At 43.4% G+C, this 14941-nt stretch overlaps 1 protein-coding gene across 2 annotated transcripts in view; it reads right to left on the bottom strand.

Annotated features, from left to right (window-relative positions):
• The window catches only part of grip1 (glutamate receptor interacting protein 1), a 430214-nt gene that overhangs the window by 63662 nt on the left and 351611 nt on the right, over positions 1–14941 (bottom strand). For both annotated transcript variants that reach the window (XM_082964252.1, XM_082964253.1), the window contains one exon: positions 2902–2971. In XM_082964252.1, the coding sequence (XP_082820378.1) occupies positions 2902–2971 (70 nt within the window). The remainder of the gene's footprint in view (positions 1–2901; positions 2972–14941) is intronic.

The raw sequence follows: 14941 nt of genomic DNA on the forward strand, positions 1-14941 counted from the left end.
CATAGTGTGGTTTAGTAGAGTTGTGTGGAGAGCAACATTCATAGTGTAGTTTAGTAGAGTGGTGTGCAGAGCAACATTCATAGTGTAGTTTAGTAGAGTGGTGTGGAGAGCAACATTCATAGTGTAGTTTAGTGGAGTGGTGTGGAGAGCAACATTCATAGTGTAGTTTAGTAGAGTGGTGTGCAGAGCAACATTCATAGTGTAGTTTAGTGGAGTGGTGTGCAGAGCAACATTCATAGTGTAGTTTAGTGGAGTGGTGTGGAGAGCAACATCATAGTGTAGTTTAGTGGAGTGGTGTGGAGAGCAACATTCATAGTGTAGTTTAGTAGAGTGGTGTGCAGAGCAACATTCATAGTGTAGTTTAGTAGAGTGGTGTGGAGAGCAACATTCATAGTGTAGTTTAGTGGAGTGGTGTGGAGAACAACATTCATAGTGTGGTTTAGTAGAGTGGTGTGGAGAGCAACATTCATAGTGTAGTTTAGTAGAGTGGTGTGCAGAGCAACATTCATAGTGTAGTTTAGTAGAGTGGTGTGGAGAGCAACATTCATAGTGTAGTTTAGTGGAGTGGTGTGGAGAGCAACATTCATAGTGTAGTTTAGTAGAGTGGTGTGGAGAGCAACATTCATAGTGTGGTTTAGTAGAGTGGTGTGGAGAGCAACATTCATAGTGTGGTTTAGTAGAGTGGTGTGCAGATCAACATTCATAGTGTAGTTTAGTGGAGTGGTGTGCAGAGCAACATTCATAGTGTAGTTTAGTGGAGTGGTGTGGAGAACAACATTCATAGTGTAGTTTAGTAGAGTGGTGTGGAGAGCAACATTCATAGTGTGGTTTAGTAGAGTGGTGTGGAGAGCAACATTCATAGTGTAGTTTAGTAGAGTGGTGTGGAGAGCAACATTCATAGTGTAGTTTAGTGGAGTGGTGTGGAAAACAACATTCATAGTGTGGTTTAGTAGAGTTGTGTGGAGAGCAACATTCATAGTGTAGTTTAGTAGAGTGGTGTGCAGAGCAACATTCATAGTGTAGTTTAGTAGAGTGGTGTGGAGAGCAACATTCATAGTGTAGTTTAGTGGAGTGGTGTGGAGAGCAACATTCATAGTGTAGTTTAGTAGAGTGGTGTGGAGAGCAACATTCATAGTGTAGTTTAGTAGAGTGGTGTGCAGATCAACATTCATAGTGTAGTTTAGTGGAGTGGTGTGGAGAGCAACATTCATAGTGTAGTTTAGTGGAGTGGTGTGCAGAGCAACATTCATAGTGTAGTTTAGTGGAGTGGTGTGGAGAGCAACATTCATAGTGTAGTTTAGTGGAGTGGTGTGCAGAGCAACATTCATAGTGTAGTTTAGTGGAGTGGTGTGCAGAGCAACACTGAGACAATAGTGTTGATGTGGTTGGTGCATGTTGTATGTTTCAAATAATTTACCTGTGAGCAGGTTGATTGGTTGATTGATGTATTTACCTGTGAGCAGGTTGATTGGTTGATTGATGTATTTACCTGTGAGCAGGTTAATTGGTTGATTGATGTATTGATGTATTTACCTGTGAGCAGGTTGATTGGTTGATTGATGTATTTACCTGTGAGCAGGTTAATTGGTTGATTGATGTATTGATGTATTTACCTGTGAGAAGGTTGATTGGTTGATTGATGTATTTACCTGTGAGCAGGTTAATTGGTTGATTGATGTATTGATGTATTTACCTGTGAGCAGGTTGATTGGTTGATTGATATATTTACCTGTGAGCAGGTTGATTGGTTGATTGATATATTTACCTGTGAGCAGGTTGATTGGTTGATTGATGTATTTACCTGTGAGCAGGCTGATTGGTTGATTGATGTATTCACCTGTGAGCAGGTTGATTGGTTGATTGATGTATTTACCTGTGAGCAGGTTGATTGGTTGATTGATGTATTTACCTGTGAGCAGGTTAATTGGTTGATTGATATATTTACATGTGAGCAGGTTAATTGGTTGATTGATGTATTTACCTGTGAGCAGGTTGATTGGTTGATTGATGTATTTACCTGTGAGCAGGTTGATTGGTTGATTGATGTATTTACCTGTGAGCAGGTTAATTGGTTGATTGATGTATTTACCTGTGAGCAGGTTGATTGGTTGATTGATATATTTACCTGTGAGCAGGCTGATTGGTTGATTGATGTATTCACCTGTGAGCAGGTTGATTGGTTGATTGATGTATTTACCTGTGAGCAGGTTGATTGATATATTTACCTGTGAGCAGGTTGATTGGTTGATTGATGTATTTACCTGTGAGCAGGTTGATTGGTTGATTGATGTATTTACCTGTGAGCAGGTTAATTGGTTGATTGATATATTTACATGTGAGCAGGTTAATTGGTTGATTGATGTATTTACCTGTGAGCAGGTTGATTGGTTGATTGATGTATTTACCTGTGAGCAGGTTAATTGGTTGATTGATGTATTTACCTGTGAGCAGGTTGATTGGTTGATTGATATATTTACCTGTGAGCAGGCTGATTGGTTGATTGATGTATTCACCTGTGAGCAGGTTGATTGGTTGATTGATGTATTTACCTGTGAGCAGGTTGATTGATATATTTACCTGTGAGCAGGTTGATTGGTTGATTGATGTATTTACCTGTGAGCAGGTTGATTGGTTGATTGATGTATTTACCTGTGAGCAGGTTGATTGGTTGATTGATATATTTACCTGTGAGCAGGTTGATTGGTTGATTGATGTATTTACCTGTGAGCAGGTTAATTGGTTGATTGATATATTTACCTGTGAGCAGGTTGATTGGTTGATTGATGTATTTACCTGTGAGCAGGTTGATTGGTTGATTGATGTATTTACCTGTGAGCAGGTTGATTGGTTGATTGATGTATTTACCTGTGAGCAGGTTGATTGGTTGATTGATGTATTTACCTGTGAGCCACGCTGCCCTTCTTGATGTCGGAGATGATGAGAGCGTCCCCAGGTTTCCTACTGGACGGAGCTAGGAGCAGAGAAGGAAAGGATGGGCGTATGAGAGAGAGAGCAACTAAACCACAGGCTTATATCATTAACAAAACCACAGGCTTAAATCATTAACAAAACCACAGGCTTAAATCATTAACAAAACCACAGGCTTATATCATTAACAAAACCACAGGCTTATATCATTAACTAAACCACAGGCTTATATCATTAACAAAACCACAGGCTTATATCATTAACAAAACCACAGGCTTATATAATTAACTAAAACCACAGGCTTAAATCATTAACAAAACCACAGTCTTATATCATTAGCAAAACCACAGGCTTATATCATTAACTAAACCACAGGCTTATATCATTAACAAAACCACAGGCTTATATCATTAACTAAACCACAGGCTTATATCATTAACAAAACCACAGGCTTATATCATTAACAAAACCACAGGCTTATATCATTAACTAAACCATAGGCTTATATCATTAACAAAACCACAGGCTTATATCATTAACTAAAACCACAGGCTTATATCATTAACAAAACCACAGGCTTATATCATTAACAAAACCACCGGCTTATATCATTAACAAAACCACAGGCTTATATCATTAACTAAAACCACAGGCTTATATCATTAACAAAAACCACAGGCTTATATCATTAACAAAAACCACAGGCTTATATCATTAACAAAACCACAGGCTTATATCATTAACAAAACCACAGGCTTATATCATTAACTAAACCACAGGCTTATATCATTAACTAAACCACAGGCTTATATCATTAACTAAACCACAGGCTTATATCATTAACAAAACCACAGGCTTATATCATTAACTAAACCACAGGCTTATATCATTAACTAAACCACAGACTTATATCATTAACAAAACCACAGGCTTATATCATTAACTAAACCACAGGCTTATATCATTAACAAAACCACAGGCTTATATCATTAACTAAAACCACAGGCTTATATCATTAACTAAAACCACAGGCTTATATCATTAACTAAACCACAGGCTTATGTCATTAACTAAAACCACAGGCTTAAATCATTAACAAAACCACATGCTTATATCATTAACAAAACCACAGGCTTATATCATTAACTAAACCACAGACTTATATCATTAACAAAACCACAGGCTTATATCATTAACTAAACCACAGGCTTATATCATTAACAAAACCACAGGCTTATATCATTAACTAAAACCACAGGCTTATATCATTAACTAAAACCACAGGCTTATATCATTAACTAAACCACAGGCTTATGTCATTAACTAAAACCACAGGCTTAAATCATTAACAAAACCAATTTATGAAAATGGCGTCTCATTCATTTCTTTGGTTGCATTTACACAGGCATCCCAATTCTGATATTTTTCAGATCAGCTCTGAAATAGAGATCTGATGTGATTGGTCAAAAGAGCAATTAGAAGAAAAAAAATCTCAGAATTGGGCTGCCTGTGTAAATGCAGCCTTTAAAGTTGATGAAAAGCGTATCAGCCTAAAACATGGTTGGGCTGAGTGCCTTACAGGAAGGGAGGAAGGGTATCTGTTTTGAGTAAACAACTTCCCTCCCCTCTTCTCTAACCCATCATACTCCCTGCAGTCCTACTCCTCCGCTTCCCTCCCTTATACTCCCCTCCCTCCCATCTCCTCCCTCCCTCCCATCTCTTCCCCTCTGCTCTCCTTCCCCTCTCTTTCCCTCCCCTCTCCTCCTCTCTTTCCCTCCCCTCTCCTCCTCTATTTCCCTCCCCTCTCCTCCTCTCCTCTCCTCCCATGTACTCCACTCCCCTTTATATTCCCTCCCACTCCTCCCTTCTGCTCTCTTTCCCCTCACCTCTCCTCTTTCCTTCCCCTCTCCTCCTTTCCCCTCTGCTCTCCTTCCCCTCTCCAGCCCTCTCCTCCCCTCCCCTCTCCTCCCCTCCTCTCATCTCCTTCTCTTCTCTTCCCTCTCCTCCCCTCCCTTCTCCTCCCTTATCCTCCCCTCTCCTCCCCTCCTCTTCTCTTCTCTTCCCTCTCCTCCCCTCCTCTCCTTCTCTTCTCTTCTCTTCCCTCTCCTCCCCTCCTCTCCTTCTCTTCTCTTCTCTTCCCTCTCCTTCCCTCCCCTCCCCTCCCTTCTCCTTCCCTCCCCTCCCTTCTCCTCCCTTATCCTCCCCTCTCCTCCCCTACTCTCCTTCTCTTCTCCTCCCCTCTCCTCTCCTCCCTTCTCCTTCCCTCCCTTGTACTTCCCTCTATATTGTAGTCTGCTGAACAGTTTCTGTCCACTTCCCTCCATAAACAACCACACATGAATGACCTCCTCATCTCAGCTGACAAAACCACAACGCTGCCTGTCATTACTGCAGCTCTTTACCTGGCCTGTCAAATTGCCAACTCAGTCCTGTTGTAATTCTGCAGGTGCTTCCTGTGTCTATCTATATGTCAGAGGAGAGAGGAGAGACAGGAGAGATGTCCTTTCTACCTGCTCTGAAAGAGACACATCTCTGTGGCCCGGCTGTGTTGTGAATGTTAATGTGTGGAAGCTGTGGAAGCCAGGGACTGCTTGGTGTGATGTGGAGACGTCAGTGCTGTTGATGGGGTTAACAGTGGAGGGGATAGAGGCATTCTGCAGGGAGTCCACTATTTTAACTGGAGGCACTAGAGTAAGACGGTTACTTGTCCAATGAGCGAGCAGGGAGGTAAAGGTGAGGGGGGCATCTACAGAACACTAGAGACATCATGTGAGGTTTACACTAAATTAACTAGTGGCACTACACCAACAAAGTTACTGCCATTTTGATACTGCTGCGTGTATAGTTTCCTAAGAGAAACCGTGATGTCGACAGTGGTGGAAAATCCTGCAGGCAAGGCTGCAGAATGAATTCTATTTATATGGCTGTAGAAGGAATTATATTTATATGGCTGCAGAATGAATTATATTTATATGGCTGCAGAATGAATTCTATTTCTATGGCTGTAGAATGAATTCTATTTATATGGCTGTAGAATGAATTATATTTATATGGCTGTAGAATGAATTATATTTATATGGCTGTAGAATGAATTATATTTATATGGCTGTAGAATGAATTATATTTCTATGGCTGCAGAAGGAATTATATTTATATGGCTGCAGAAGGAATTATATTTATATGGCTGCAGAAGGAATTATATTTATATGGCTGCAGAAGGAATTATATTTATATGGCTGCAGAAGGAATTATATTTATATGGCTGTAGAATGAATTATATTTATATGGCTGCAGAATGAATTATATTTATATGGCTGCAGAATGAATTATATTTATATGGCTGAAGAATGAATTATATTTATATGGCTGCAGAATGAATTATATTTATATGGCTGCAGAATGAATTATATTTATATGGCTGTAGAATGAATTATATTCATATGGCTGCAGAAGAAATTATATTTATATGGCTGAAGAATGAAATATATTTATATGGCTGCAGAATGAATTATATTTATATGGCTGCAGAATGAATTATATTTATATGGCTGCAGAATGAATTATATTTATATGGCTGCAGAATGAATTATATTTATATGGCTGAAGAATGAATTATATTTATATGGCTGCAGAAGGAATTATATTTATATGGCTGAAGAATGAATTATATTTCTATGGCTGCAGAATGAATTATATTTCTATGGCTGCAGAATGAATTATATTTATATGGCTGCAGAATGAATTATATTTATATGGCTGTAGAATGAATTATATTTATATGGCTGCAGAATGAATAATATTTATATGGCTGAAGAATGAAATATATTTATATGGCTGCAGAAGGAATTATATTTCTATGGCTGCAGAATGAATTATACACTGCTCAAAAAAATAAAGGGAACACTTAAACAACACAATGTAACTCCAAGTCAATCACTGTTCTGTGAAATCAAACTGTCCACTTAGGAAGCAACACTGATTGACAATAAATTTCACATGCTGTTGTGCAAATGGAATAGACAACAGGTGAAAATTATAGGCAATTAGCAAGACACCCCCAATAAAGGAGTGGTTCGGCAGGTGGTGACCACAGACCACTTCTCAGTTCTTATGCTTCCTGGCTGATGTTTTGGTCACTTTTGAATGCTGGCGGTGCTTTCACTCTAGTGGTAGCATGAGACGGAGTCTACAACCCACACAAGTGGCTCAGGTAGTACAGCTCATCCAGGATGGCACATCAATGCGAGCTGTGGCAAGAAGGTTTGCTGTGTCTGTCAGCGTAGTGTCCAGAGCATGGAGGCGCTTCCAGGAGACAGGCCAGTACAACAGGAGACGTGGAGGAGGCCGTAGGAGGGCAACAACCCAGCAGCAGGACCGCTACCTCCGCCTTTGTGCAAGGAGGAGCAGGAGGATCACTGCCAGAGCCCTGCAAAATGACCTCCAGCAGGCCACAAATGTGCATGTGTCTGCTCAAACGGTCAGAAACAGACTCCTTGAGGGTGGTATGAGGGCCCGACGTCCACAGGTGGGGGTTGTGCTTACAGCCCAACACACGTTTGGCATTTGCCAGAAAACACCAAGATTGGCAAATTCGCCACTGGCGCCCTGTGCTCTTCACAGATGAAGCAGGTTCACACTGAGCACATGTGACAGAGCCTGGAGACGCCGTGGAGAACGTTCTGCTGCCTGCAACATCCTCCAGCATGACCGGTTTGGCGGTGGGTCAGTCATGGTGTGGGGTGGCATTTCTTTGGGGGGCCGCACAGCCCTCCATGTGCTCACCAGAGGTAGCCTGACTGCCATTAGGTACCGAGATGAGATCCTCAGACCCCTTGTGAGACCATATGCTGGTGCGATTGGCCCTGGGTTCCTCCTAATGCAAGACAATGCTAGACCTCATGTGGCTGGAGTGTGTCAGCAGTTCCTGCAAGAGGAAGGCATTTATGCTATGGACTGGCCCGCCCGTTCCCCAGACCTGAATCCAATTGAGCACATCTGGGACATCATGTCTCGCTCCATCCACCAAGGCCACGTTGCACCACAGACTGTCCAGGAGTTGGCGGATGCTTTAGTCCAGGTCTGTGAGGAGATCCCTCAGGAGACCATCCGCCACCTCATCAGGAGCATGCCCAGGCGTTGTAGGGAGGTCATACAGGCACGTGGAGGCCACACACACTACTGAGCCTCATTTTGACTTGTTTTAAGGACATTACATCAAAGTTGGATCAGCCTGTAGTGTGGTTTTCCACTTGAATTTTGAGTGTGACTCCAAATCCAGACCTCCATGGGTTGATAAATTGGATTTCCATTGATTATTTTTGTGTGATTTTGTTGTCAGCACATTAAACTATGTAAAGAAAAAAGTATTTAATAAGATTATTTCATTCATTCAGATCTAGGATGTGTTATTTTAGTGTTCCCTTTATTTTTTTGAGCAGTATATTTATATGGCTGTAGAATGAATTATATTTATATGGCTGTAGAATGAATTATATTTATATGGCTGCAGAATGAATTATATTTATATGGCTGAAGAATGAAATATATTTATATGGCTGCAGAAGGAATTATATTTCTATGGCTGCAGAATGAATTATATTTATATGGATGCAGAATGAATTATATTTCCACGGCTGCAGAATGAAATATATTTATATGGCTGCAGAATGAAATATATTTCTACGGCTGCATTGCAGAAACTTCTTTCCTCCCTGTGGAGAGTTGGTTAGCTGACTCTGCTGAAACCCGAATTAGACCCCTTTCCTCAGCCTCGAGCCTACAGGAAACAATGGGTTCTGGTGGTGGTGGTTGGACCAAACAGAACACACACACACACACACACACACACACACACACACACACACACACACACACACACACACACACACACACACACACACACACACACACACACACACACACACACACACACACACACACACACACACACAGAGGAAATGACCTCAGGGTACCGTTAGCCATCATTGTCATCGTTGAGCCACTGGTCTATCTGACAATTAAACCTCAACAAATACTATTCCACTGTCTCCTAAAGACACAGTATGGTCTGAGTGACTGACTCTATTCCACTGTCTCCTAAAGACACAGTATGGTCTGAGTGACTGACTCTATTCCACTGTCTCCTAAAGACACAGTATGGTCTGAGTGACTGACTCTATTCCACTGTCTCCTAAAGACACAGTATGGTCTGAGTGACTGACTCTATTCCACTGTCTCCTAAAGACACAGTAGGCTGGTGCTGCCCCACGCCCTGCGAGGCGGTGACGCTCTATTCCACTGCTCCTGCCGGGCTGAGGACGACGCCCCACGCCCGACACAGTATGGTCTGAGGCTGACTGACTCTATTCCACTGCTCCTGCCGTAGGCGAGGACGCCCCACGCCCGCACAGTATGGTCTGAGTGACTGACTGACTCTATTCCACTGTCTCCTAAAGACACAGTATGGTCTGAGTGACTGACTGACTCTATTCCACTGTCTCCTAAAGACACAGTATGGTCTGAGTGACTGACTCTATTCCACTGTCTCCTAAAGACACAGTATGGTCTGAGTGACTGACTGACTCTATTCCACTGTCTCCTAAAGACACAGTTTTGTCTGAGTGACTGACTCTATTCCACTGTCTCCTAAAGACACAGTATGGTCTGAGTGACTGACTGACTCTATTCCACTGTCTCCTAAAGACACAGTATGGTCTGAGTGACTGACTCTATTCCACTGTCTCCTAAAGACACAGTATGGTCTGAGTGACTGACTCTATTACACTGTCTCCTAAAGTCACAGTGTGGTCTGAGTGACTGACTGACTCTATTCCACTGTCTCCTAAAGACACAGTATGGTCTGAGTGACTGACTCTATTCCACTGGCTCCTAAAGACACAGTATGGTCTGAGTGACTGACTCTATTCCACTGTCTCCTAAAGACACAGTATGGTCTGAGTGACTGACTGACTCTATTCCACTGTCTCCTAAAGACACAGTATGGTCTGAGTGACTGACTCTATTCCACTGTCTCCTAAAGACACAGTATGGTCTGAGTGACTGACTGACTCTATTCCACTGTCTCCTAAAGACACAGTATGGTCTGAGTGACTGACTGACTCTATTCCACTGTCTCCTAAAGACACAGTATGGTCTGAGTGACTGACTCTATTCCACTGTCTCCTAAAGACACAGTATTGTCTGAGTGACTGACTATATTCCACTGTCTCCTAAAGACACAGTATGGTCTGAGTGACTGACTCTATTCCACTGTCTCCTAAAGACACAGTATGGTCTGAGTGACTGACTGACTCTATTCCACTGTCTCCTAAAGAAACAGTATGGTCTGAGTGACTGACTCTATTCCACTGTCTCCTAAAGACACAGTATGGTCTGAGTGACTCTAGTCCTGCAGGAGCCAGCCACCAGCCCTCTAGTCCTGCAGGAACCAGCCACCAGCCCTCCAGCCCTGCAGGAACCAGCCACAAGCCCTCCAGCCTTGCAGGAACCAGCCACCAGCCCTCTAGTCCTGCAGGAACCAGCCACGAGCCCTCCAGCCCTGCAGGAACCAGCCACCAGCCCTCTAGTCCTGCAGGAGCCAGCCACCAGCCCTCTAGTCCTGCAGGAACCAGCCACCAGCCCTATAGTCCTGCAGGAGCCAGCCACTAGCCCTCTAGTCCTGCAGGAACCAGCCACCAGCCCTCTAGTCCTGCAGGAACCAGCCACGAGCCCTCCAGCCCTGCAGGAATCAGCCACCAGCCCTCTAGTCCTGCAGGAACCAGCCACCAGCCCTATAGTCCTGCAGGAGCCAGCCACTAGCCCTCTAGTCCTGCAGGAACCAGCCACCAGCCGTCTAGTCCTGCAGGAGCCAGCCACCAGCCCTCCAGCCCTGCAGGAACCAGCCACCAGCCCTATAGTCCTGCAGGACTTAGTTTAGTTAACTCCTTTTAACCCTCTGCTCTGCAGTCCCCTATTTTGGGAGTAGGGTGTTATTTGGGGGACACACCCAGAGTTCCAGCAAAACAAATCTCACATAAAGAAGCTGACACCCCAGAGAGTTGTGGAGCCTTCAGAGAGCCTTTGTAGATCCTCAGAGCGCGGTTCAGTTCGCAGGATGCTGTTTCCGTGTTCTCAGCAGAGCATCCCCAGCCTCCTTCCTCCATTTCCCTTTTATCTCTCTCTCTCTTTCTCTCTCTCTCTCCCTCCTCCATCTCTCTCTCTCTCCCTCCTCCATCTCTCTCTCTCTCTCCCTCCTCCATCTGTCTCTCTCTCGCTCTCTCTCTCTCACTCCTCCATCTCTCTCTCTCTCTCTCTCTCCATCTCTCTCTCTCTCTCCCTCCTCCATCTCTCTCTCTCTCTCCCTCCATCTCTCTCTCTCTCCCTCCTCCATCTCTCTCTCTCTCTCCATCTCTCTCTCTCTCTCCCTCCTCCATCTCTCTCTCTCTCTCCCCCATCTCTCACTCTCTCTCCCTCCTCCATCTGTCTCTCTCTCGCTCTCTCTCTCTCACTCCTCCATCTCTCTCTCTCTCTCTCCCTCCTCCATCTCTCTCTCTCTCCCTCCTCCATCTCTCTCTCTCTTTCCCTCCTCCATCTCTCTCTCTCTCTCTCTCCTCTCTCCCTCTCTGTTACGGAGTGGTGAAGACGCCTTGGACAGCCAGCTGGCCTCACACCAGCCTGTGGAGAGACACAGAGGACACGCCATTGCGAAATGCAGAGACAGACACAGCACCGTTTGGCATGAGATGGCTTCTCTTCTGGAGTAACACAGTTCTCCTTTGATATAGCAGCATGATGGACTTTCTTACAGAAGTAACAGTCTATCCTCTTAAATCCTGTCTTTATGATTCCGGCTGCCTTCAGTACCTCTCACAGACACCCAGTAAAATCTCTCTGATTCTCCTGCTAAACTTTTCCTTTTGAGAACAATCACGTCAAATTTATAAAATTATAGAAGTCCGTTTTGGGGTCAAATCCCTTGCAGAGCCCTGAGGAATGGTAATGGGGTTTATTTCTTTTCAAAGAGCTTGGGATTTTAGAAACAAGTGGAGGTTTTAGATAGAGACTTACAGAGAAACTGGACAAGTTGCAGTGAAACTATTGGGGAAGAAAGCAGAAAATATTATCTGGAGAAAATGTCAGCCTGACTGAGGGTACGCCCAGCGTCGTCCGGGTTTGACCGGGGTAGGCCTAACCCTAACCCTAACCCTAACCCTAACCCATCATTGTAAATAAGAATTTGTTCTTAACTGACTTGCCTAGTGAAATACAGGTTAAATTTTTTTTTTAAGTAAGTAATTGAAAAAATTGTGTGTCAGTTTGATACCAGCAGAGCCCCTCTATGGCAAGGTGTCTGGAAAAGCTGAGCCAGCAAAATCCTCCTTCCTCAAAGTTAACAAAACACAAACATTGTCGAATTTGCCGAGTCAGAGCAAACAGGAAACTTCATAGAAGATAAGCGGGCGAGCACTTCAAAAGATAAATAATTACACGCTTTCTAAACCCTCTAAATGTGTCTCCTCTCTCCCGGAATCTAACCTCTCTGTTTGTCAAGCAAACAAAACTCCAGAAGAGAGAAAGGGTTCAACTTTACCGACTAATTCTCCAACGTTGAAGACAAATGAACGTGAGAAGAATGAGTGTGTTGTGTCCCAAGAGGAACCTATGGGCCTGTACTATATAGTGAAGAGATCGCCATTTGGGATGCAACCCTACACTTGTTGAAAAGGAGACAGTGATTCATGTTGTTATGACAACGCAGTCGAGCGCTGCTTTGATGGAGCATCTGGCTAAACATGCACATCCATCGCCGTGGTGACCGAGGAGAGCGTGGATGTGGGGACCTCCACAGGCAGGCAGCTTCTTGATTGCAGGTTGGAAAAACAAATGGAGTTTTAAACACTTTCGTCTCTACTGACCTTCTGAAAAGTCAAACGACTGTAAACAAATTAAAAGATGCCGGGAGAGGAGAGGAGACAGAGTAGGTGGGTGTGTGTGTGTGTGTGTGTGTGTGTGTGTGTGTGTGTGTGTGTGTGTGTGTGTGTGTGTGTGTGTGTGTGTGTGTGTGTGTGTGAGCGTTTTATGGTGTCCTCTGGGTGGCTGGGCTGAGTTGGTATCTATGACTACAGAGAGTACATTTTACCAAGCCCATCTCTCTCTCTCTCTCTCTCTCTCTTCCCCTCTCTATCCCCCTCTCTCTCCTTTTCTCTCTCTCCTTTTCTCTCTAATCCTCTATCACCCTCTCTCTCTCTCTTTCTCTCTCTCACACACTCTCTCTCTCTCATCCTCTCTCTCCTTTTCTCTCTCATCCTCTCTCTCACCCTCTCTCGCTCTCTCACATCCACTCTATCCCCTTCTCTCTCCTTTTCTCTCTCATCCTCTCTCTCATCCTCTCTCACCCTCTCTCTCTCTCTCTCTCTCTCTCTCTATGAGATCCAGAGAAATGTCCATCTGTGACCGATGATCAGACATTTATAGCAGCTGTAAAAAAAAGATTAGCATGTGGGGAAATCATTATAGGAGATGAAATACTGTCAAATAGATGAAAAAATGATCTGCAAGAATGAAGACTATAAAGATACTATTCATAACAGAACAGGTGTATAAGAACATGTTTTCAGTTGAACCATACCAGGAGGATTTCCAAAGGAGAAATATCTATCATAAAACTCTGAACTATGAACTGCCTCAAACTGGATGCCTTCTTCTCAGTTTTAATAACTGAATCCAGTGGAAATGTAAGTGGAGAAATGTAGAGAGAAACAACTGGTTAAAACATCCCCGAAGGCAAGTCTGGAGGGACAATGGTGGGACTGGAGGCTGTGTTCAGAGTCAGGCTGGCCCAGTTAAGGGCTCCCATCCTGGGTATGCGGTCAGAGGTATTCCCCCTGCTGGTTCTGTTCATCCAGACGCCCTGGAAGTCTGTGATGGTGAGAGACTCTCAATTAAAACCTCAAAGGAACTCTAACTAAAACAGTAGAGTTACATAAGATCTGGACTATCTCTTTAACTATAAGAGTAGTGTTACGTCAGACCTGGACTATCTCTTTAACTATAAGAGTAGTGTAACGTCAGACCTGGACTATCTCTTTAACTATAAGAGTAGTGTAATGTCAGACCTGGACTATCTCTTTAACTATAAGAGTAGTGTTACGTCAGACCTGGACTATCTCTTTAACTATAAGAGTAGTGTTACGTCAGACCTGGACTATCTCTTTAACTATAAGAGTAGTGTTACGTCAGACCTGGACTATCTCTTTAACTATAAGAGTAGTGTTACGTCAGACCTGGACTATCTCTTTAACTATAAGAGTAGTGTAATGTCAGACCTGGACTATCTCTTTAACTATAAGAGTAGTGTTACGTCAGACCTGGACTATCTCTTTAACTATAAGAGTAGTGTTATGTCAGACCTGGACTATCTCTTTAACTATAAGAGTAGTGTTATGTCAGACCTGGACTATCTCTTTAACTATAAGAGTAGTGTTACGTCAGACCTGGACTATCTCTTTAACTAAAACAGTAGAGTTACATAAGACCTGGACTATCTCTTTAACTATAAGAGTAGTGTTACGTCAGACCTGGACTATCTCTTTAACTATAAGAGTAGTGTTACGTCAGACCTGGACTATCTCTTTAACTATAAGAGTAGTGTAATGTCAGACATGGACTATCTCTATTTCCATCTCCTCCTCTCCTCCTCTCTCTCAGTCTGTTTATCTCTCCTCCTCTCTCAGTCTGTTTATCTCTCCTCCTCTTCTCTCAGTCTGTTTATCTCTCCTCCTCTTCTCTCAGTCTGTTTATCTCTCCTCCTCTCTGTCTGTTTATCTCTCCTCCTCCTCTCTCAGTCTGTTTATCTCTCCTCCTCTCTCTGTCTGTTTATCTCTCCTCCTCTCTCAGTCTGTTTATCTCTCCTCTCTCTGTCTGTTTATCTCTCCTCCTCTCAGTCTGTTTATCTCTCCTCCTCTTCTCTCAGTCTGTTTATCTCTCCTCTCTCTCAGTCTGTTTATCTCTCCTC

Source organism: Salmo salar, chromosome 17, assembly GCF_965601325.2.
Source record: "Salmo salar chromosome 17, fSalSal1, whole genome shotgun sequence".
NCBI classification, from domain to species: Eukaryota; Metazoa; Chordata; class Actinopteri; order Salmoniformes; family Salmonidae; genus Salmo; species Salmo salar.